Source organism: Phaethon lepturus, unplaced genomic scaffold (genome assembly GCF_000687285.1).
Source record: "Phaethon lepturus isolate BGI_N335 unplaced genomic scaffold, ASM68728v1 scaffold4375, whole genome shotgun sequence".
Taxonomy (NCBI): Eukaryota; Metazoa; Chordata; class Aves; order Phaethontiformes; family Phaethontidae; genus Phaethon; species Phaethon lepturus.
In genome coordinates, this window is record NW_010539707.1 from 12,169 (window position 1) to 35,691 (window position 23,523).

Genomic DNA, 23,523 nt, shown 5'->3' on the forward strand with positions numbered 1-23,523 from the left:
GCTAGTTTCATTGAAGGACAGTGTTTAAGTGTTTTTATCTGATGGAGCTATGTAAGACACTAGAAGAGTAAGCCTTTGATGTTTATCATATTTAGATTTCAACACATTGGCAGTTCTGAATTCCTTTGCCAGCACAGCGCTTCAAAAATACTTTATGCAGAAACAAGATGGGAGAGCCTGAGCTCTTTGCATTACCTTACCTTTGTTTTTCTGTTATAGTGCAAGATTCTCTCAATTTGGGGCTAGGTTAAATTGATGGATGTTCAAAACTGCCATGCCAGCTGGATGGCCCTGAAAATCACAGTGCCTTTCCTTTTGCTGCTGGGCAGAAACAGTACAACAAATTCTCTGCATTAATTTGATTTTTTTTTTCCCCTTCCTTATAAATAGCTGGAATTAATTCTGAGGGTCAGGAGAGGAGAGGGTTAGGGTTTTTGAAAGATCAGCTTGATTCTAATAACATTTAAGGCTAAAAGGAAAATCTTGAAATGGTTTACCAGGGAGTTCACTCTGTTTCAGCTTTTTAAGTTTTTGAGCTTGTTCCCTACCTAAAATGTTGGTAGTTTGCAACACTCACTGTCTGCAGAAATTCAGTTACAAATATAAAATGTATTATTTGCTGAAAGCAAGACAAAAGCAGATATGCAGCTCTGTTGCTCGTGCATTCAGTTACATTCCTGTAATCCTTTGTGAGTTACTCTATAATTGTTGTGTACCCTGAGCTGTGGCCTTCCTACTGATGTCGTTTTTAAGCCCAAATAATCTTCATGACAGGACAGTCTATTCTCCGCACTTTTGTCATTGGTGTATGTTTCAGCACCTGTTTTTTGGTCTATACTGGGAGTTTTGATTGCCTTACTACCTTCGAAGTTCTTAGTGAAAAGCCAATTTTATATTCAGTACTGTAGAAAGATGTCTGTACGTCCTGTGTTGGTATTTTTGACAAAGCCTCATGTAGCAAATGGCATTGCTTTCATTTACTCTGATTTACTTTTTTGTCACATAGGCTTCCCATAGATTATTACAGCCTCTGTGAGATGCCTCTGTTAAGTGATTTTAAGCTTAATACATCTTGTAAGCCATGCATCCATGTAACTCTAAAGTAAATAAATTGTAACTTGAAAAGTGAGAGAATGAGCTCCATGTATGTACATTTATATCTCCTAGATAGAGTTATAAGCAACTTCTGCTGAACGTTCATTGAACATTTTTATATGGTAGAGCTTCATTTTTTAAATCCACATTATAAGCCAGAAATCAGATAGACTGTTCAGCTGTTTGAGTGCATACCTCAGTGTTACAATAGGTGTTTTCAGTTCTTCAGTATTACCTAAGCTTTCGTGAACTTTTTGTGGAGTATGTCAAATTTGTAACTGGCTACGGATCCACCAGTTGTCATGCATGTAAACAATTCTCGCCAAGCTAAATAGGATTAATCTAGCTGACAGAATGGTAGTATCTGAGTTATCTATTTGCCATGTTCTTCATCCCATTTTACCTAATTAGCGGAGGTGGATGGGTGGGTCAGGTTCACTATGCCTCTGCCTCTACTTGATTCTCAGTGCTTTTGAAAGTTACCCTTGGGCAATTTAAGCTGTGCTGTGACACCAAGTTCTTGATTTAGGTTAATATTCAACAGCTAAGGAAAAGCAGTTTTACCCTTAGTTACATTTTACACAATATTCAATTATTCTTTACTCCTAAAGATAGTCTGAAGATAGTAATAATTATTTAAAAATAAATAATTATTTTCTGTGTTAATTTGCTTCAGCAAAATGTGTTTCAGCCAGCCAGGGTGTTAGGTCCTGGCTGGTGACTTGGCCCCTGCGTGTAGTGGTTGCAGCTGCACGTTGTCACTTGTCTGTACCTGTGTCCCTTTTGTTTTCATTATTTATTACTGTATCTGGTCATCAGCATAGGCTAATGATGGTCTCGCTAATCTTCTAGTTTTGTGCTAATCTGCTTGACTTTCTCCATGTATAAGGCCGTTTGATGGATGTCTCTGGGGCTTTCCCTTACCTTCTGGTCTGCTTCCGCGAATGTGTTACAAGAAGTGTAGAGGTCTGTTGGCAGAAAGAGTGACTTCTTTGAATGTCCAGCAGGTCAGCAGCCCCCCACCTGCTGGCATCTGATTTTTCTGGCCTCCGGTACTCCAGACATTTTCAGGTGGCTCTGAAAAGTGTAACTGACCCCAGATAGAAGATGGGAGGAAGCATCCTATGGCATGCTCTGCCCTACTGATTATTGCTTATTTTTGCATGGATGTGCACACTGGTTTATGTTACTGCATGGCCAGAAATTAATATACAGGTTAAATTCTACTAGTTATGTGCCTTGGTAACTTGATGTTTAATGCCCGTATGTGTACAACCAGAATAAAAATGGTAGAAACTTGGGCTGTTAGTGGCCAGGTTTATTTCACGCTTTTTGATATAGCAAGCAGCTGAGCCCAACGGATTTCTTAATTGCTCAAAATACAAGATTCCACTGTTGAGTTTTCTTTTTGTGGAAAGAAAGATGGAAGCAGTGTCTGGGAAGTGGTGGGTGATGTGAGCAGAGTGGGGTCTGCCTCTTCTGGCAGTGGGTAGCTCACAATGTGAAACTACTGCCGAAACATTTAATTTTCTTTCATGTCTTATCTCCTTTGCTGGTGAGCACACTGTCTTGAGAGATCCATTGCTGCTTTTTTGCTGTGATGTAGCTATTTTAACTTTATATCACGGAAATAAAAATTATAGGCCATGGAAGCAATTGACATTCTCATGTGCATTTAGAAGACACATTTAGCACAAATGTACGAAAGAAATGATACCTGTAGAAGACTAGAGTGTCCCTATATCAGAGAAATAATTAAAAAAGATTAAATAGTCAATTGTTCTCCACGTGTGGAAAACATCAGGCAATGTGGTAAATGGTTTTTGAAAAGAGAGGGGGAAACAAAGGATTAAGCCTTGAATATAGGTAACTAAATATTTTCTTATTAAAATCACTTCTTTAGTAAGCGATCACCTTTTTTGGCAGAAAGTTGTCTTCACTTGCTTTTTTGGTTCCACAAGTAGAGAATGTCTGAATTGCAAACATAATTTTTATTCTAAGTATTTCACATTGCTGACTGTCAAGCTATACATGAATGTGATGTCTCTTCTGAAGGAAAATCTCAGTATTTATAAACAGTACTGATAACTACAAAAAGAGTGGGGGTATATGTTATGACTCCCCCATTCTGATACAGTTTTCTAAATATTGTTCCTGAGTACCCAGGTGGCTCGCTAGGACTGGGAAATAAAATTCTGGAGCTGTGAACTGTGGATTTCATTTTTATTTTATTGTTGGTCATCTCTGCACCATCTTCATGGTGACATGTTACAGCTATGTTTCTGTAAAAAAAATGTAAATCTTTAAAGAAGTGTCTTTGCTGAATCAGTGGTTTTGCCAAGAAAAAACATATAGTTTTGGCTTGGGAGAAATAGTGACTGAGTTTTGTGCTTCTGACCTGAGAGTTATGAATGAAAATGCCTTGTTGAGCACATAACTAGCAGAAAGTTTGACTCAGAAGGATGATGGCATAGCTATTGTTTAATGATTTACCAGAGCAATTCATAACATTGGACACAATTAGTGATACTGTTAAACTCAGAGTTCAGTTATTTTCTGATGAAATTGCTTTTGGCTGGTCCCAGCTTTAACCTCTTGAAAATTGTACTTTTAAATAAATGTGTAGATTAATGTGGAAGCAAATCACTTGGATGCCCATCCCTGTAAGATGCTGAGTTCCTTCAGTTCTTAGATTGCATGAGGACATGGTATGGAAGGACATACAGCCGTCACTTCCCAGTCTTCCCTCAATACACCATTAGAATGATTCCCATGGTCTGGTGGTTTAGGAGAGTTATTTACAGAACAGACAGGCATCAGTGTGTTTCTCAGAGGAGTAAATCGTATTGAACAGCTGTGGGCATGGGTAATTGGATGATGAATCCTTTTTCATGAGCTATGGTTTTGGGTTTTACTTCTGATGTTCCCTAATATGTCCATGAATCTGAATCAGCGTTGTGTTGATTGCGTTGTGTGCCCTCAGAAAACCTTCTACATCGTATCATGAACTTAAGTAACTATGCAGCTGGGGTAGCTCAGCCCCTTAAAAAGGTGGGGAGAAGGTCCTTTGGATAAAGAACTTGGCAGGCCAGACCTGTAATTTGTTATTGATGTGTTGTGTACACTCTGAAAAATTGGACATTAGTAACCTTATCGTCTACTAACGTTAGTTGTTGTACAACTAATATTCACAGCATTCACTCCTGAAAATACTGTAACTAACTGGAAAGCCACTCAGTGTAGGAAAAAAGGGCTAAAGAAGGTTGACTGAATTTGGTGATCTCTTCCTGTTCCCTATGAGGACTGGTGGGGTCCTACGGTAGCAGCCTTTGCACTGGTAGTCTGAGCCACTTCAAAAACAGGTGAGAGAGGGAGAAGAGGATTTAATCTCAAAAACAAAGGACAAATTAGCACCCAGGAAGAGCTGTACCTAATTGCTGTGTCCTTTGAAGCAACATTGGTAAGGCAATGCTGCTAGCTGAGTCATTCCCCCTGCTCTCATGGTCAAGATAGTACTACAAAGATAGTAACTGACAACTGGAAAAGCAGCTTCTGTTGGGGGAATTAAAATTGCTGTTTTGTTTTCCTCTGGGACTTTGTTTCTAAGTTGGTAATGAACGCCCTGGTTTTTTGCTTTCCTAGAATAAACCTGCTTATTTTTCACTTTTTAAATTAATCTAGTGTATAAATCAGTTCACGTTAGGCTGGCGAGCACACGGTTTATTGCTTTTTTGGACATAGTAGGTTCATGCAGGGTAATTTGTGTGCAGGCAGACTTCCAAGGGAACTTGAGAGGAGGCTGGAAGCCCCAACAAGTGTGTTATATCTCCTGCCAAGCTTGTCGGGTCGGCATGAGGATTGATGTCTCCAGGTTCTCAGAAGAATCCTGCTCTGATGGAGATAGATCAGTACACTCTGATAAGGGACACACAGTGGAGAAACAGTGTGCTCTTTGAGGAACGCCCCTGATCATGACCCCTCTATAAAAGTTGGGAGAAAGCAAATTCCCTCCTACTGCACACTCCTGTCCTGCATGGTGTGTGATTTACATGGGTTCTTTTATGAAGAGCAGCAAAAGAAATGTCTTCAAAGCATCGAACAGCACAAAAAATTGTCTTGCTCAGGAATTTTATATTCTGTATTGCTGTTGTAGGTTAGGATGGTTATTCAGCTGGCTTCCTGCCTGGTGTCCTACGTCGCTGCTACACCTTAAGGAGGCTGAGGACAAAATGCTAAAATGTAAGTCTTTGGTTTTGAATAAGATTTATAGCTATAACTAGATTTACTATAAATTTACATTAAACATCATCAGAGAAGTTTTTAAATATGTCTTCTATGCTGTGATGAAATAGTCAGGTTTTGAATTAGATTTTCATTGTTCCTTTATTTAGATATTTGATGGTAGGCTCTCTCCTTTGAAAGAGACCTGCTATTTAAAACAGTGGTTTCCATAGAATATACTTCATATTTTATCAGACATGTCTAGCAGTATCCTTTTTTCCCACTCTTTTTCAGGTGTTGCAAGCACATACAATAAACGATATGTGTATATATCTAATGGAAATAAAATATGGACAGTGACATTCTCTCCGGACCTTTCACATAAAACTCCGCTTGTTCTTCTGCATGGGTTTGGAGGAGGTGTTGGACTGTGGGCTCTGAATTTTGATGATCTCTGTGAGAACAGGACCGTTCATGCTTTCGACCTCTTGGGATTTGGACGTAGCAGTAGACCACACTTTGACACTGATGCTCGGGAAGCAGAAAATCAGTTTGTGGAATCCATAGAAGAATGGAGAAAGGAGGTGGGGTTAGAAAAAATGATTTTACTTGGACACAACCTAGGTGGATTCCTGGCTGCTGCTTACTCGTTAAAATACCCATCAAGGTATGTGAAAAAGGCATGAAGGAATTCCTTTTCTGTATTTGACTAGTGATTTTAACACAGATTTTGTTTCATCAGGCTCTTTATGGATTATCTTTAAGTAAATGACTGTGATTATTTAAAGAAACAATACTGAATTTTAAGCCCCAAGTATTAATTGTGTGGTTTGTTTCCAGGTGAACAGAAATAAGTAGGTACGGTAAACATGCTTCTGTTGACTTTTCTGTACCTCTTTGTTTTTGTTCAGTACCCCTTTGCCATGTCATAAGGCGAAATAGCAAAGATCATATTTATGTGTGAATGTTTTGTGACAACTCTAATCAAACCTAGATTTGTGAAGGGAAAATAGGCCTATTTCTGCCAAATTTCCCATTATTACGGATGACATATTATTAAACTTCTGAACATAATTCCCCTAGGTAATTTATGCCTATATGCTAGCAGTCAGCCTGGTGCACACTGATACCAAATTATTTCAGTGACTGTTTGATTTAAATTGTCTGTATGCCACTTTATATTTCTTCTTTGCAAAACAACCCAGCTGCGGCAGTGCTGTAATTGTATTTCATCAGCATTTTCTCCACTACATTGTGGCCAACAGCTAATCCATTTTTTTCCCCTTAAACTAAAAATTTGTCTCTCTTTTTGATATAGTCTGTTTATATAGCCCTTGGTGAGCTAGGATCCCACCAACTGAGGTCGTTCTGTATCAAAAAAGGACATTGCTTTTGTTTAGATATACAGAGTGGACTCCTGTGAAAAACTGAATATGTTTAGCTTTCCACATTGTGTGGCTGATTCTCTATTATGCAAAGCAAATATCTTATTCTTTTATATTCACATTGATTTATACTATATACATTTCTTTGTCTCTCATTTGAGGATTTTGAAATAAATTCATACATCCTTTTTCCTATGACACTTTGCCTCTTTCTTTCCAAGTGAATGACAGCTGGCACCTGCGGCTGGAAATGATATGTAAAAGTAGGCATGTGTCTACATCCAGAATTGCAATGAGGAAATGCAATCCTCTGCTCTAGAGATGTAAAGCTGTTATTCTTTTGGGCATATAGCAACTTTTAGCTAACTGTAGTTAGTTTCTTGTAGAGATCACTTACAAGTTCCTTACACATTTTTCTGAGGTATCTATAAACAGTGCTCTCCCATCCCTGTGGGATGGGATATTGTTTTTATCCCCTGCTGACTTGTGTCAAAAGTGACACTTTATGTTTTCATGCCTCACTGTGCGTAAGTTGGGGTTAATTAATTTGGGGGTGTTTCAGTTTGTGCTGTCACATTACTGATGTTTCTCTGAAATTAAACTAATACCATCAAATTAACAAATTGACTGGTAGGATCTTAAGACAGTATTGATTCAAGTGATAAATATAGCACAGCTTTCAGCCACATTATCTAACAATGCATTAGAGGCTTAAGGGATTCTGGATACATATTGTTAGGCAAGTAGATCTGTTCCTCCAAGCTTAGATGATCCGTTCATTTACTACATTGTACCAAAGTTGTTCATGGAACATCTGAGGTTACTAATCCAAAAAGATTCCCATTTAGAATATTCCTGGGTGGTGGTGGGTCATGTTTTTCAAATACTGCAACTTCTGGACTATGACTGCCATAATGATTCTCATGGCCCACTTCCCATTATCCTGGGTTATGTTTTAGGCTTGATTACCAAAAGGAGAAATGCCAAATAGGAAGGAAAATATTAAGAAAGGAAACATGAAAAAAGCTTAGTCTATTTTTATTTATATGTTTGCTGCATTAAGTTTAATGCCATAGTTTGTGCACAGAATGTGTGGCTGTCCTGAATGGCTCCTCATTGCTTGTGCTCCTTAGCCTCTAATCTCTCCTGCTTGCTTTGTATAGTTAAATTCTACCCTATCCTCTCTTACTTTTGGTGTTTGCTGCTGTGTGCAAATACGCTCATGGCTGAGCTGACAACCAAGAAACACTTTTGTGAGCTTAATCCTTTTCAACCCCTCATTTCAAGCACAAATTTCTGGTTTCCCAACTGACTATAGTCCAGAAATAGCCTTTGGAATCACTTCTGGCATCATTTTAGGTACTAAGAACTCTGCTGTATTAAATATCTAATCTCAGGCCTTTGAAAGAGAAGGAAGTCATGAAGGAGAAAGTAAAGATGACAAAGCTTGCATGGAAAGTCACCTTAAATATGCAAAGCTATAGTTGAGTCACCTTTTCAGAAATCAGCAGTATCTAGGACAGTTAGAGTAGGTGTTGTTATGGGATTAAGTGGAAATGGACGATTCCAATCTACCAAGATGAAATAGATTTTTTGCTTGAAGGGGCCTCGCAGCATACAGTGATTGATAGTTGCATGTGCTGGAGACTCCTACTATGCTTTCTATACTGACATTCCTTTGAGTAATAATTTTATAAATTGTCTCTCTGACATTTCTTTCATGACCTAAAATCAACAAATTTAGAAAACATCTGCTAATTTTGCTCTGTCTCTCTCAGTTCAAATTTTACTTTGATAAGATGATTTTTCAGATAAATAGCATCTCTTCTTACAACAGAGATCTTAGATGGCTTGGAAAATAAAGACTTTTAGCAACTCTACTTAAATGAAAACAGATGCAATTATCTTTTCTCTCAAATTAAACTGCTCCTGCAAATCATATTGACTGAGTATACAGATTAGGCTATTTCGAAAAGGCTGGCCTTTTTCTCATATGTGTATGACAGTGGGTATCTATTGAATACTGATTTTCTCTTTGTGACAGGAGCTTCCAAGTTTCTGGCATTCATACATATGATTAGTTGCAATTCAGTGTCTTTCTGATTAGCAATCAAAAGCAAAACCGTTGATGAATCAGAAACTAGGTAATAAGCCACTGTGACAGAAGTGACTAAAACAGGTTGTGTAGTCCACAGATAGCATGTTTCCGTTGTACTCAGTTGAAGAAAAATTAATGTATTCTAAACCTCTGAACCTTTTTTGCCAACAGGGTCAAACATCTTATCTTAGTGGAGCCATGGGGTTTTCCAGAGAGGCCTGACAATGCTGAACACGAAAGACCAATTCCAATCTGGATTAAAGCACTAGGAGCTGTATTAAGTCCATTTAATCCATTAGCTGGGCTGAGGATAGCAGGACCCTTTGGTGAGTTTTAGCTACTCTTAAATACCGTTTCTGTTTTCATTAAACATAAACACGGGGCACATACCACATAAAGATAAGCTTTGTTGCAAGCGAATATCACCCACAGAGAAAAGAGTTGGAGGAGAAAGTGGGAGGGGTTGAAGGAAGATCACAGAATCATTAAGGTTGGAAAAGACCTTTAAGATCATCAAGTCCCACCATCAACCCAACACCAACATGCCTCCTAAATCATGTTCTGAAGTGCCACGTCCCCACGTTTTTTGAATACTTGCAGTGATGGTGACTCCACCACCTCCCTGGGCAGCCTGTTCCAATGCTTGACCACTCTTTCAGTAAAGAAATTCTTCCTAATATCCAATCTAAACCTCCCCTGGCACAACTTGAGGCCATTTTCTCTCATCCTATCGCTAGTTACCGGGGAGAAGAGCCCACCACCCACGTCACCACAACCCCCTTTCAGGTAGTTGTAGAGAGCGATAAGGTCTCCCCTCAGCCTCCTCTTCTCCAGCCTAAACAATCCCAGTTCCCTCAGCTGCTCTTCATAAGACTTGTTCTCCAGGCCCCTCACCAGCTTCGTTGCCCTTCTTTGGACACGCTTCAGCAACTCATGTCTTTCTTGTAGTTAGGGGCCTAAAACCGAACACAGGATTCGAGGTGCAGCCTCACCAGTGCTGAGCACAGGGGTATAATCACTTCCCTAGATGAACTCTTTAGTTCCCTAGATGAACTCTTTAGGACAAGAGGGCAGGCTCTTTCTATTAGAAATACTAGCATGGTCATTTATAGCAAGTTACGTTATATTATTGTAGGCTACAGTTATAATGAGTCAGATTATGTCGACATCTGTTGGGGAAGCCTGACAAAGAGGCATGAATGAGAAAAGGTTTTTTTCTGGTTGCCTCCGGTCACAATCCATTTAGTTTCCCTTCCAACTGCAGTTTGATGGAGAAACAGGATTTCCAAATTCGTTTAACATTAGAAGGCAGTCTGTCATAAACTCATTTGTCTTTGACCTGAGTATAGAGAAGTTAAATTGAAACTGGGTTCATTTAGCCATTTTCTTATTACTCTAGCAAATTTTGTGGGTCTCATTGGTGTCCTGCATGAGTGAGGAAGTCTATCCTTCATATTTCTACGTTTCTTCAGCAGCACTGATGAGATGTTAGTTAAACTCTATATACCCTAATAATAGGACTAGGTAGAGATGATCAAAAATACTACAGTTTTAGTTTATGGGGGGAATGGGGAGAAGGGTATGATCAAAGAAATTCATCACATGTATTCCTTCTAGAGGGGAAAGAGGTTATCTGTCTATTACTGTAGTACTCTACTACAGGAGTATCTGCTGGAGAGGCTTGGAAAAAGATACCCTCAGGCCCCTCACAAGTTACAGTTAACTCACCTCTTCATCATTTGTAGTATTCAGTCTGAAGACATTTCTAGGCTTTGTTTACATTTAAACCATCTGTTTCCTAAATCTCCTTCTATAGAATATATCTTTTAATATGCTGATCTCTGATTGTTTTCAGGAGTGTGACAAAATTAGCTTTTCAGACAAGCAATATGTTTTGTACAGACAGATTTCTTTTTTTAAAAGTAAAATGTTAATTCAGTTAATAAAACAAGCTGAAGCATACTGAGTGATAAGCACCGATTTAATGCCTTTTATCCAATAACAAATGCATTCATAAATCAATACATGTGGAAGAGTTCAAAGCTGAAGTTTTCTCCCTTGCCAAGTCAGTGCAATCAAAACCATGCTGCAGAAACAGACCCTGTCTTGGCAAGGTATCCCCAACCTAGCCTCGCCTATAGGTTGCTGTGGAGGGCAGTGCTTTTCAATATATTTCATCTATTCGTCACTCCACATGTTAAAAAAGTTTTCCATCATCAGCTTAGTGTGTGATTCTTGACAGGTGAAGCATAGTTCTTAGAGAAGGATAACTTTAAAAACTGTGCTGCAAGGTAGGCATCAAACCCAACTTGATGAAGGCACTGAACCAAACCCAGGTTTTCTTCTACATGCACATGTGCTTAAGCTGCTGGGCAGACTGTAGCTGTCTGATCCTCATTATAAAGCCAATTGCTGTTGTTCAAAGGTATGAGTTAGGCACTGAAATGTGAGACAGGTTCTTTGGGATATCATGATGGTATCACATGGATATTTAAACAGACTCGCAGGCAGATACTTAAACCTGGGAGAGAGGCAGAATCCAGAGATACCTTTTTCTTTGGGTGGTTTCCACTTAGTTGATTTGCATGTTTTCCTTCACTTAATCTGGAACAGTCACCCAGGAGGCTCACAGTACAGGAGTTTCAGTGCCTAGATTGGATTTGTGAATTCCATTCCTAGAGCTGTACACTTGAAAACCCCTCAGGACAACAGTAATGTCACTGTGACCACACCCTTTCTGCAGAACTTGGAGTATTCAGTGTTTCTTTTAGCATTTCCATAGACACCATGGAAAACATCAGCCAGACAATTGAAGGTGTCTTCAATAAACATTACAAGAATGAAACAGCATGATTTCATTCCAAAATTTGTTCCAAGGTGCCTTGACTCCTTGTTTCATTCTCCCCTGTAAATTCCCAGGGAAGGAGAATGGTTTTCCCATTGAACCTGCAGACAAAACATTTTTTATCAAAACAGAAAGTGAATTCTAAAATTTGGTAACTTTCAGTTCCCTGGTTATTGGAAATGGGGACACTGTGGCCTCTATTCTGATAGCAGGGGAAGACACAGAATTAGTCTCTTTCTTCCAGGTACTCTTATTCCAAGCCAGCTGTATTGTTTGTGTTCAAAAAAACCTCAGACAGACAAAGACAGATGTCAAGCAATTGAACTCTCTATAGAGAAAATACAAGCACCAGAGCAAATTCTTAAATGTTTGCAAAATCTTCAATCGCTTCAGGACTTAAATTGCTGTTTCATAAGGGAATTATTTTCTCTTGCACTGTATTATTTTTCTAAACTCATTTAAAGCGTACATAAGGACGTGTTGCAATAGTTTAATCTCAAGGTTACAAAAGCAGAGATCACTGTGACAAGGTCTACATAAATAGTACCAGGCCTTTGGCCAGGGACAGGTGGGAAGAAGTGACATCATCATAATTGCACAGATTAACAACAGTATTTTCAGTTGATAAACCCAAGCAGTAAACTGCGAGCCTATCTCTGCAGGGGTGAATGATATTCTTAGGCTAAGATTAGCCTTTGGTGCGGCTCTTTGTCCCAAAGATCCATCTGGTCAACGAGAAGAAGCTTTTTTCTTAAATAATTGATTCAGAATAGGGACTTAACTTTAGAAAGCCTGACCTAGGCCCCGAAGGGACCTGCTTCTCTACTTTGGCTGTTAAGGGAGCATGAGGACAATAGCTTTCCTAGGTTAAATCTCTTAATTTATACCAGTTCTTGTGCATGGTGTGTTGACTCTGGGTGGATACCAGGTGCCCACCAAAGCTGCTCTATCACCGCCCTCCTCAGCTGGATGGGGGATACAAAATACAGTGAAAGGCTTCTGGGTCGAGATAAGGACAGGGAGATCACTCAGCAATTACCATCACAGGCAAAATAAACTAATTTCCCCAAATTGAGTCTAATTTGTCACGAATCAAATCAGTGTAGGGTGATGAGAAATAAAACCAAATCTTAAAACACCTTCCCCCCACCCCTTCCTTCTTCCCAGGCTTAACTTTACTCCCAAATTCTCTACCTGCCCCCTGAGTGGCACAGGGGGACGGGGAATGGGGGTTGCAGTCAGTTCATCACACATTGTCTCTGCCACTCCTTCCTCCTCAGGGGGAGGACTCCTCACACACTTCCTCTGCTCCCGTGTGGGGTCCCTCCCATGGGAGACAGTTCTCCATGAACTTCTCCAACATGAGTCCTTCCCACGGGCTGCAGTTCTTCATGAACTGCTCCAGTCTGGGTCCCTTCCACAGGGTGCCGTCCTTCAGGAACAGACTGCTCCAGCGTGGGTCCCCCGCAGGGTCACAAGTCCTGACAGCAAACCTGCTCCAGTGTGGACTCCTCTCTCCATGGGACCACAGGTCCTGCCAGGAGCCTGCTCCAGGTTGGGATTCCCACAGTGTCACAACCTCCTTCAGCCACATCCACCTGCTCTGGCGTGGGGTCCTCCCTGGGCTGCAGGTGGAGATCTGCTCCACTGTTAACCTCCATGGGCTGCAGGGGGACAGCCGGCCTCACCATGGTCTTCACCATGAGCTGCAGGGGAATCTGCTCTGGCGCCTGGAGCACCTTCTCCCTCCTTTTTCACTGACTTTGGTTTCTGCAGAGTTGTTTCTCTGACGTATTCTCACTCCTCTCTCTGGCTGCTGCTGTGCAGTTTTGGTTCCTCCCCTGCCTTCTTAACTCTGTTATCCCAGAGGCACTGCCACCATCACTGATGGGCTCGGCCTTGGCCAGTGGTGGGTCCATCTTGGAGCCGGCTGGCGTTGGCTCTATCAGACATAGGGGGAGTTTCGAGCAGCTTCTCACAGGAGCCACCCCTGTAGCCCCCCTGCTACCAAAACCTTGCCACACAAACCAAATACATTGTGTCTTACACTCATGTCAAGATTTCTACATCTGTTTTTCAGCATAGACTTCTGTTCTTTCAGCTAAACGCTAGTTAGATGAACTAGCTTCAGAAGACTGTTCTGTAAAATGAGAGCACAGACTTACATCTAAGAAAGAAAAACAGCCCAGCTTTTTCAACAATGCCTTCTGGTTCTGAAAGGTGGGATGCTTTTGGCCCACCCAGTGCTGCTAGAGCAAGAAGAAAGACATTGTTGGTATCACATGAGACTAAACTGGTGGCAGAAAGCTACTCTGCTTTAACCCTTTTGCTGGTGCCCGTTGCATGTTTCTTCTATTGCTGCAGTGGCCCTTCTCAAACATTCCCTGTATGTATTCAGCAGGGATTGAATTGCTCCTCTTCTGGTACAGCATAAAATCTTTTAGAATATTTATGTTTCATTCCTGTTTGATGTAATGCCATCATGTTTACATAAGGCATGCAAGTGGTGAAACAAAGCATTGGTTTAGAAGTCATGAAGCTTAGTCACGAGTTTCAATGGAATGTGTTTAGAGGGTTGTAACAAAAAGTGTTAGGCAATCTGTGAAAGTCGTCTATACTAATTCCCACTCTAACAATGTTTTCTGTATTAACAGGATTAAGCCTTGTTCAGCGTTTAAGACCAGATTTCAAGCGAAAATATTCATCGATGTTTGATGATAACACTGTGGCTGAATATATCTATCACTGCAATGTACAGTCACCCAGGTGCGTATGAGTTTCCCAGTGTATGTTTTGAAGTCTGTCTTTCATTTACTGAGTGCCTGCTACTCCCTCCAATGGTGACAGCAGCAGTGTGCATGCTTTTCTTTTTACATTGTAATATTTATTGTATTAATTGAAGAAAAAAATAGCATTACGCTTTTTCTGAATTCCAGAAACTGATAAATGCAAAAGCTATCCTAATTCTCTATTTCTTCTAAACTACTTGTGTGTTAATTCTTAGAGAGTTTGGCCACTGATTTTTAATTTAAAAAATTGTTAAAGTGGTTTAATTTGTAAATAATTTATTTAAAAACTTGAAAAATAAGGCATTCCATTCTTTTAAGCATTATCACACAGTACGGTAAAAACATAGGCTCTTTCTGTTGAAAATTACATGCGCACCTTGAAAACTTAAAATAGTAAAAAAATCCCAGCCTCATGTACTATTGCACTCCATGTTACCAAAAGGCACAGATACTCCAATTTAGAGAAAAGGCAGATCCAATGGAAATTTAATTGGTTTTACCCTTTTGAATTACTTGAAGTGGTGAAACAGCTTTCAAGAACATGACTATTCCTTATGGATGGGCAAAAAGGCCGATGCTGCAACGGATTCCACAAATGGATCGAGACATTCCTATCACTGTGGTCTATGGAGCACGTTCATGTATAGATGGCAATTCTGGCAGCACTATCCAATCTCTGAGACCAAATTCGTATGTGAAGACAATAGTAAGTTGACTTTTAAAGCGGTTGTTTGTTTATTGTGTGGATTTGTTTAAATTTTATCTATGGTTTTTATACCAACTGTGGAAATGCTGGCCCTTTGATTTGAAACCCAGGGTAATAACTTCTGATTTCTGTAACAGAGAGAGAGAAAACAAATGCTAGATCAGGGAAAACCTAGACAAAAGGATATTGAGTTCCCAGAGTAAGAAGGAAACTTACTGTAGCACTAGAAGCTGAATTAGATCTTTGAGCAGAGTCAGTCTTCTGCTTTACAAAATATTTTGCTCTACAATATGCTAATACAAGTAGTTTTTGTGGTCACTGGTAAGTATCTGGGCTTTTGTCTGTGTTTTAAACCGCAGCAGTCCTAATATCTGCATATATGTACGACATAGCGAGGAGGCTCTCGTAAACAGTTCTAATCTGTTTGTATAATGCTTTTGTTTCTCTGATGAGTGGCTTTTACATGGTGCTTACGTTCTTGTAAGCATCTTTCTTTAAGTCATTAGAAAAATACTTAGTGTTGTCTTCCTAGCTAATACATTCTTGCTTACAGGTATGGCATTATCATTTAAAATGTGTGTACTTGTAACTTGATGCAAATGTGCACACTGCATTTTTTGCTAATTTCTCTAAAAACAAACTAATTCAAAAGTATTCTTCACTCATTGTCACATCAGTCAGCCGTGATAACTGCATATGCATATATGTTACAGTGCTATGAGGTGGTAAAATGTTGGAATACACCAGCTGTCTTCTTACTGATGTCCAGAACTATCTGGACAGAAGTGTGCAATATATGATGTTGATAGTATACTACAAGTCGTTCAAATAAAATTTTAGGATCTTAATATAGCTGACATCAGATCTGGAACTCGGAGAAAAGACATTGTTACCGAACTGTTTACATGCATTAAAGAGCACAAGTACATTTCATAAATGTTGACATCCAGACTGAAAGTGTCACTTTAACTGCTTAAGCAGAGAGAAGGTTGTAACAAAAAGTCGCTGTTAGGAAGTGGGACAGTATATTGTAGGATAAGCATATACCATTCAAGCAGATTTTTCTGCCTGGTCAAGAGCTTTTAGAAGGGACTGTGGAAAACTTTATTGTATTCCAGGTTAAAATTTTGTCAAACCAAACACAGATTCTAAAAGATAAAATTGGAATGGTAGAAGTTATAGGCACATTCAAAAAAACGTAAGAGGGAAAGGGTTCTCATGAGGCTGAGACATGGACTGGCAGTGCCATCCTTGGTAAAATGCACAGAGGTTCTGGGGTATTATTATGGGTGTTTATTTCTAATTAATTTCTGATTTTTACTTTGAGTTTGTGGGGTTTTTTAACACAATAACATAGTTATAGTTTTATGGACTTCAATTAGAGACTTAAGAGGGAGTATTTTAATGGAGGGAGGGGGGAAAACAGGTTTAAAAACAGATCAATATTGGACTGATTATAAAATGGAAAGAAAATAGGTTGGGTACCTTTGCTGTACACTGTGCTGATGGTTTGCTTCGCACCAGTTTTGGCAGAGAATGATAAATTATAGAAATAGGGTAACCACCCTGTGTTGTGGTAACTTAAGCCCTTAATTTTATTATGTAGTTGCTGTGAAATAATCCAGGTCACAAATGTGGCGTTCCCCCTCCCCCCATATAGTGCATCATTTGGATTTTACTTGTCCCTGCTTAACATAGTAGCCTTTAATTCGGAGGGTTGAAATTTCCACAAGTCTAGAAAATAGCCAGCAATTTAAGCTTCTAATTTCTTAATCATTTATCCTAGTACCTTCTTCCATATCATTTTTATAGTAAGAGAATACAAATGATTTGATGCTCTCTCTAATGCAAACACAGAACTAAAGAGCAACCTGGCAGAACTATTTGAGTGGGGAATAAGGGGGACAAAGATGAATCAGAAGTTTGATATGTAAAGCATGTTCTCCTAAGTTTGTTTCACAGTGACTTGTGTCCACTTGAATGGTGGTTTTTTTTCCAAGAAGGTGTGCAGTACTACTGCTACAAGCAGTAGTTTACCCTCTTTTCCTGTGTAGCAAAGTTCCTTCAACAGGTGGAACCAGCTTTCGTTTTTCCTTACGTTTACAGTCCTTCACAGGCTGTATGATACCACCTCCTGGCAGCAGTTGTGCTAACTGCGAGACATCAGTTCCAATTTTGAAATTTGTCTTTTCAAGTAATAATGTATCAAGTCAGTAATGTGTAAAAGTCAGGTTCTTCACATATCCCAGTATTTATCTATTTGTTTATTACATTCTTGTGATTTTGACTTGTTTCTTTACCTTCATCCTCTAGGCTATCCTTGGTGCAGGCCATTATGTGTATGCTGATCAACCTGAAGACTTCAATCAGAAAGTGAAAGATATCTGTGATTCTGTGGACTGACTGTCTTCTGTTCTTCAGGAAGTCATACAGTAGATAGCGTTTAATAGCAATACTCTCTAGGAAATCACTAAAGAATGCAGAGCTAGTGGAACAGGCTTTGTTTGCACACTGTTTCTTCTGAGAAGCCATTTGCACACTTAAACCACTTAGTGCCTTTTTTGAGGGGTAGAGAGAGATTTGAAGCAAACTTCGTACAGCTTTGAGACTGGTCTGTAGATTATTGGCCTGTCATATATGAAATTACATACAACTTTTTAAACTGGAATTTTCTTCAAAATTTAATTGAATTTTGCATGTGTTGAACTTCTAAAGATGCTGAATTCTCCACTACCAGAGAAAACTGTAGAGAACTGTATTGATACAGATACAATGTATAAAATGCAGTTTGGTTTCTTTATAAGTGTTCATATTTTTTAGTTGATCTTTCATAACAAGAATATGAAATCGCTTATACATTTTATTTTTTGAATCCAGAGCTCCATATATAGTATTTTAAGAGGGTGTATTTTTTTTTTTTTAATTGGAGTGATAAGAGCTTACGAAGCAGATGTTGGGAGAGAGACAGGGCCAAAATAACGAGCAGTGTCTGTCACTAAAATATGTGTGTTAGATTGTAAGGAATTGAGGCTCAATGGTAGGAAATCTTTGTTCTGTTGGATTTTATTTCCATTTATCTCAAGGCACCTTTTTCCATCTGTGCAGCTTTTATAGAAGGCTCAGTTTATAAGAGTCAATGATGTCACCAGCACTCATGCTTCTATAAATATTTTGATATGTTGATTTCAGTGACCTAAAATACAGAAGATGGCTTGTTAGTTACTCTATGTATTTTTAACACTTTACTGCAAGATTTGTTACTAGCCTAAACCTGACAATTGTAGATAAGTTGACAAGGCTTTGATTAGGGCTCGGGAATGGCCAATTAAATAGTGAGCATAACTCCCTTTTTCTTTAGGTAAAAAACCTAGTCTGCTTCTTAGTAAATTTGGGGCAGAGGAGAGGCAGGGGAGAATATTGGTGTTCTCTAATTGGGAACTACAACGGGTTAGTGTATTTTAGTTAACATGCAGCCTCCTTATAGGAAGGATTATTACTGGAATGAACAATACCACTTTAACAAATTATAATTCTATTTCTTGGAGATTCTTTATATAATTATGTATTTTAATTAAGTATTTCAATATCAGAGATAATCCAGTCTCTGCATCTTTTTGAAATTGTAGTTTGAGGTTAGTTCTTCACATGCTTAGTAAATTATATTAAGCAAAATACTTTGTCACTTTAAAGCCAAATTTTGTGGTGGTTTGTTTTTTAACAAGTTTACATAAAACTATTGATCTGCTTTTGAATGTTAAATTGACTACTGAAGAGTTCTTGATACTTTTATACATAGAGGATTTGAATTAATAATAGCACTGTCTTAAAGCTTCAGTGGAATTCCTTGCATTTTTTTCTCAAATTAAGAAATTGTTGCACATATTTATGATGTGGAAGACAAGGAGGCAAAGATACCTAAAATACTCAGGAAATACTCTGATTATGTTCCCAGCTGAACATCTCTCTTTCTGAAGGAGATACTTGTCTATATGGTGCTATGTAAACATCAAACAGTCTTTGTGACTGCCTTGACTGGTAGCACTTAATAGCTAACAAGCTAAAGTTTTTAATTAACTCTTGAATTAAATTACTTTTGCAATCAGCACATGCCAGAATTTTTAAACAAAATTTTGGGTTATTGGCTAAATCTTGAGTTCAAAATGGAAAATCACAATATCAGTTATATTTTTTAACATAAGCTATAAATTATCAGTCATGCCACCATTTAGGTGCATGCCTTCAGTATGTATTTCTTCACCCTTTTCAGTGTCTAATTTGTATTTATCAACTTAAACAGTTGTTTTAATTGTGTGTAAAAACCTAATGCAAAAATAATTCTGTCTCCTCCAAATAACAAAAGGTGAAACAAACTATTGGTATTTTCAGATAGCACTTACTGATGGGAAATCTAGATTCCACATCAGAAGATGGAAGTAGGGATAAAGATTGCACACTGAATGTGAATATTGTTTTAAATATCCCTTGCTTTTCAGCTTGTTGTACTAATAAGACTTACTGCTTAAGTTTTGCACAATAAAAAAAAATCTGAACTGTTATGTTTGATTAATGTTAAGACATGATGTTGCTTTTGTAAAAATTGTTGTAATTAAGCCCTGGAAATCAAGAGTAATTACTAAGTTGAGCTAAACCATCCAAAATACATTAAAAATACGGTAATGCTTATTTTCAAATGTCTCAGTGTTCTTAGGTTTTCTTCTATTTAACTGAAGCCGGTAAGCATTTGTCAGCAAGTAGCTGCAAGCTCAAAATGATGATTGTATATACAAAGAAAATGTTTGTTGGTTACCTTCCAGGCAGTATTAGATACTGCTGTGAAGGTCAAGATGGAATTCTGAATATCCTATTGTGTGCAACATAACCCAATAAAGTTACTTTAATAAACATCATAAGAGGTGCTGAGCAGAAAATGAATGGCACAAACTGGAGATACTTGGGAGCTAGACCTTCTGTGAGCAATTACTATCTAGGAATAAGCTCAGTTTCTCCAGAATTTCTTCTGTTTCAGTGCAATGACCACTTGCTTAAATGTACCATGGCGAGCACTGAACACTGATGGTGCTATTTTTATTGCAGCACTATAAAATAAGAGAAGAATCACAGGCATAAACACACCCAAAGATCTATCCCCTTCTAGCATCAAAATGAAGACAGCTTTGTACCAGAGGCTAGGGCATAACAAAAAGAATCCAAAATGTTAATAAAATCCAAGATTAACTGTCTAAGTCTCCAGGACAGAGTCTTCTTCCTGAGGTGGTTGTGATAAAATTTTATTAAAGTAACTTAGTAATATTTTGTTTGCATGGCTGAGTTCATCTTGTTACTTACTGAACCTTGCCAGATTAGATTTTAGTTCTGAAAAACTGGTTTTCAGAGAAGTAATTTATTGATAAGACTCTATAATAAAACATTCACAACCATCACAAAAAAGTGATGAAGTCCCTGTTTGTATCTCATTGTGAAATGGAAATGGAGAATGTGAATTCGTAGGCATTGAGCTTGGAAAAAACTGGTCCAAACAGGAGAAATGCCATCATCTGGTTTCACTCAAATTAAACCAATGCTGGCATTTCTTTTTAAACGTTACCTTAAAGGTTGCTACAACTGTTCGTGCTGAACTGATGTGACCGTCTCTCTCTGAAACGCTCTCTGTGGTCCATTTGCTTCCTCAAATTCCCAGCCCTTCCCAATCATAGTTATTCAGCTGTTTGACTGGGAGTAAGACAAGATTAAATACAATAAAACCATCTGGAATCAAATGTATGGGCAGACATATTCAGGATTGCCTATTTTCATAGAATCAGAAAATGGTTTGGGTTGGAAGGGACCTTTAAAGGTCATCTAGTCCAACCCCCCTGCAATGAGCAGGGACATCTTCAACCAGATCAGTTTCCTCAGAGCCCCGTCCAACCTGACCTTGAATGTTTCCAGGGATGGGGCATCTACCACCTCTCTGGGCAACCTGTGCCAGTGTTTCACCACCCTCATAGTGAAGAATTTCTTCCTTACATCTCATCTAAATCTACCCTCCTTTAGTTTAAAACCATTGCCCCTTGTCCTATGGCAACAGGCCCTGCTAAAAAGTCTCCCCGTCCTATCAGCCCCCTTTAGGTACTGGAAGGTGCAGTAAGGTGTCCCTGGAGCTTTCTCTTCACCGGGCTGAATAACCCCAACTTTGCTAGCATTTATTAAAATGTAAGCTTCCAGAAGCCTAAGGCTATTAGTGAACTGCTGTATGAATGAGTAATTTCTTAGGGCTCCTCCAGCTGTGGGGTTCTGTTACGTTGGCCAGTTCACCGTCAGCCCATCCTGCACTGTTTAAGCATGGCAGCATACCCAAGTTGCCAGGAGCCTTCATCTGGGGTTTTGTTTTGTAGGAAACTGAAGTGAAACTTGTCAACGGGTGAGTCACTAAAGGTAACTGGAGGGAGACGTGTAGTGGGACTAGTGAGAGCAGAACAGGACACAGGTGTGAGCAGCAGCTGCTTTCTGGTAATAGTGGCAGTAGATGAAAATGGTTGGAGACTTCAGGTTTTCAGGCAGGTGATGGATGGACCAGTGCACAGAGCAGAGGCACATAACTGGAATGACAGCGTGCACCACAAGGAACAGTAAGAGCTAGAAATGAGTAATGTAGCTGAAAAGAGCAAAATTCAGCTGAAGCGTGGCAGGGTGTGAACGTTTGCTTCAAGAGCTGGTTCAGCCCTGGGTGAGGATGAGGGAAACGGTGAGGGAAAAGCTCAGGGGTACCTAAAGCAGAGAGCAAGCGAGGGCTGCCAAACGAGAGAAGAACCTGGCTGACGTGCATGGGGTAGGTGTGAAGTTCTGGGCTAGAGCAGGAGGTCACTTGCTGCTGAAGGAGCACCTGCAAAGAGACGACAAAGCCCCAGGCAGCCAGCATCTGTAATCCAATTAATTGTGAAACTGAAGTATCTTGTATAATTAATTCCTCATTGCCTCCCTAAAACACTGAATCTTTGTCTTAGCTATAGCTTTCTCTCTGGGTGCTGGAGGTAGGCAGCAAGCTAGTGTTTACTGTTTGCATCTCCAAGCTCCCTTTGCTCAGTTTTATTTGGGCTAGCTGAGGCTGCCCCACAACAACACAGCTTACTGAGGTAAGGAGGATGCCTGCTGCACCAGCTAGAAGGAAATACTGTCTGGCCAGCTTGGATCTACGGTGTGTGGGGCACTGTAAAGTTTTGGTATCCCTACTTTAACTGAAGCTTGTCTTCTCAATGCAAGTGCTCCTTCACAAGCTGGAGGCGGTTGCCTCAGACTGATACACAGATGGGAAACGTTTAAAGAATGGCTGTCTTCTGCAGTGCTCAAGACATCATGAGGAACAATATTCTCACAAGTCAAAAATGACCTGATGGCAAAGCATGAGGTAGGGGGGTGTCCTGGTTTAACCCCAACTGGCAACTAAGCACCACGCAGCCACTCCCTCACTCCCCTCACGGTGGGATGGGGGAGAGAATCGGAAGGGTAAAAGTGAGAAAACTCGTGGGTTGAGATAAAGACAGTTTAACAGGTAAAGCAAAAGCCACACACGCAAGCAAAGCAAAACAAGGAATTCATTCACCACTTCCCATGGGCAGGCAGGTGTTCAGCCACCCCCAGGGAAGCAGGGCTGCATCACGTGTAACGGTTACTTGGGAAGACAGACTTGATAGCTCCAAACGTCTCCCCCCTTCCTTCTTCTCCCAGCTTTATATGCTGAGCATGACATCATATGCTCTGGAATATCCCTTGGGTCAGTTGGGGTCAGCTGTCCCGGCTGTGTTCCCTTCCAGCTTTTTGTGCACCCCAGCCTCCTCGCTGGTGGGACAGTGTGAGAAGCAGAAAAGGCCTTGATTCTCTGCAAGCACTGCTCAGCAGTAACTAAAACACCCCTGTGTTATCAACACTGTTTCCAGCACAAATCCACAACAGAGCTCACTACTAGTTACTATGAAGAGAATTAACTCTATCCCAGCCAAAAGCAGCACAGGGGGACACTGGACTGCCTGAGGTAAGATGAAAAATCAAGTTGTACAGCAAGACTTGTCACTAAAGGTCATAAATCCATCTTTTACAAGAAGAGTGGAGCACCTTGGCTATGTTCCATTTTGCCTCATTGCCTTTTGATCACAGGAATATCCCACCTTAAGATTTGGACGTAGTCAGTAGAATGTAGAAATATAAAATACAGAAATACTTGTCACATATATTTTAGAAATAAGAAACACAAGTAGCAAGGATGTACTACACTGAAATTAGACATTTTTGGATACATACATAATTTATGATGGTAATTAGCAGCAAGATGGAAGTGGTGACAACACTAAAAGTTGGGTGGTTTATATTATGCTTCACTTGTAAAGGAA

The 23,523-nt window shown here is 39.6% G+C and overlaps 1 protein-coding gene across 1 annotated transcript; it reads left to right on the forward strand.

Annotated features, from left to right (window-relative positions):
* The first annotated feature begins 4,946 nt into the window (after window positions 1-4,946).
* On the forward strand, window positions 4,947-17,723 carry ABHD5 (abhydrolase domain containing 5). The gene is made up of 7 exons (XM_010287183.1): window positions 4,947-5,038; window positions 5,249-5,334; window positions 5,611-5,983; window positions 8,971-9,125; window positions 14,299-14,410; window positions 14,953-15,139; window positions 17,453-17,723. The coding sequence occupies exons 1-7, from the start codon at window positions 4,947-4,949 to the stop codon at window positions 17,540-17,542; spliced, it is 1,095 nt and encodes a 364-aa protein (XP_010285485.1). The 3' UTR covers window positions 17,543-17,723.
* The last annotated feature ends 5,800 nt before the right edge of the window (window positions 17,724-23,523 follow it).

Excerpts from the sequence above, each read along its gene's own strand:
- ABHD5 (XM_010287183.1), top strand. The coding sequence starts at position 4,947 with ATGAGGATTGATGTCTCCAGGTTCTCAGAAGAATCCTGCTCTGATGGA. Across the intron at positions 5,039-5,248 it reads GGACACACAGTGGAGAAACA|GTTAGGATGGTTATTCAGCT; the intron begins GTGTGCTCTTTG and ends TTGCTGTTGTAG. Across the intron at positions 9,126-14,298 it reads GAGGATAGCAGGACCCTTTG|GATTAAGCCTTGTTCAGCGT; the intron begins GTGAGTTTTAGC and ends CTGTATTAACAG.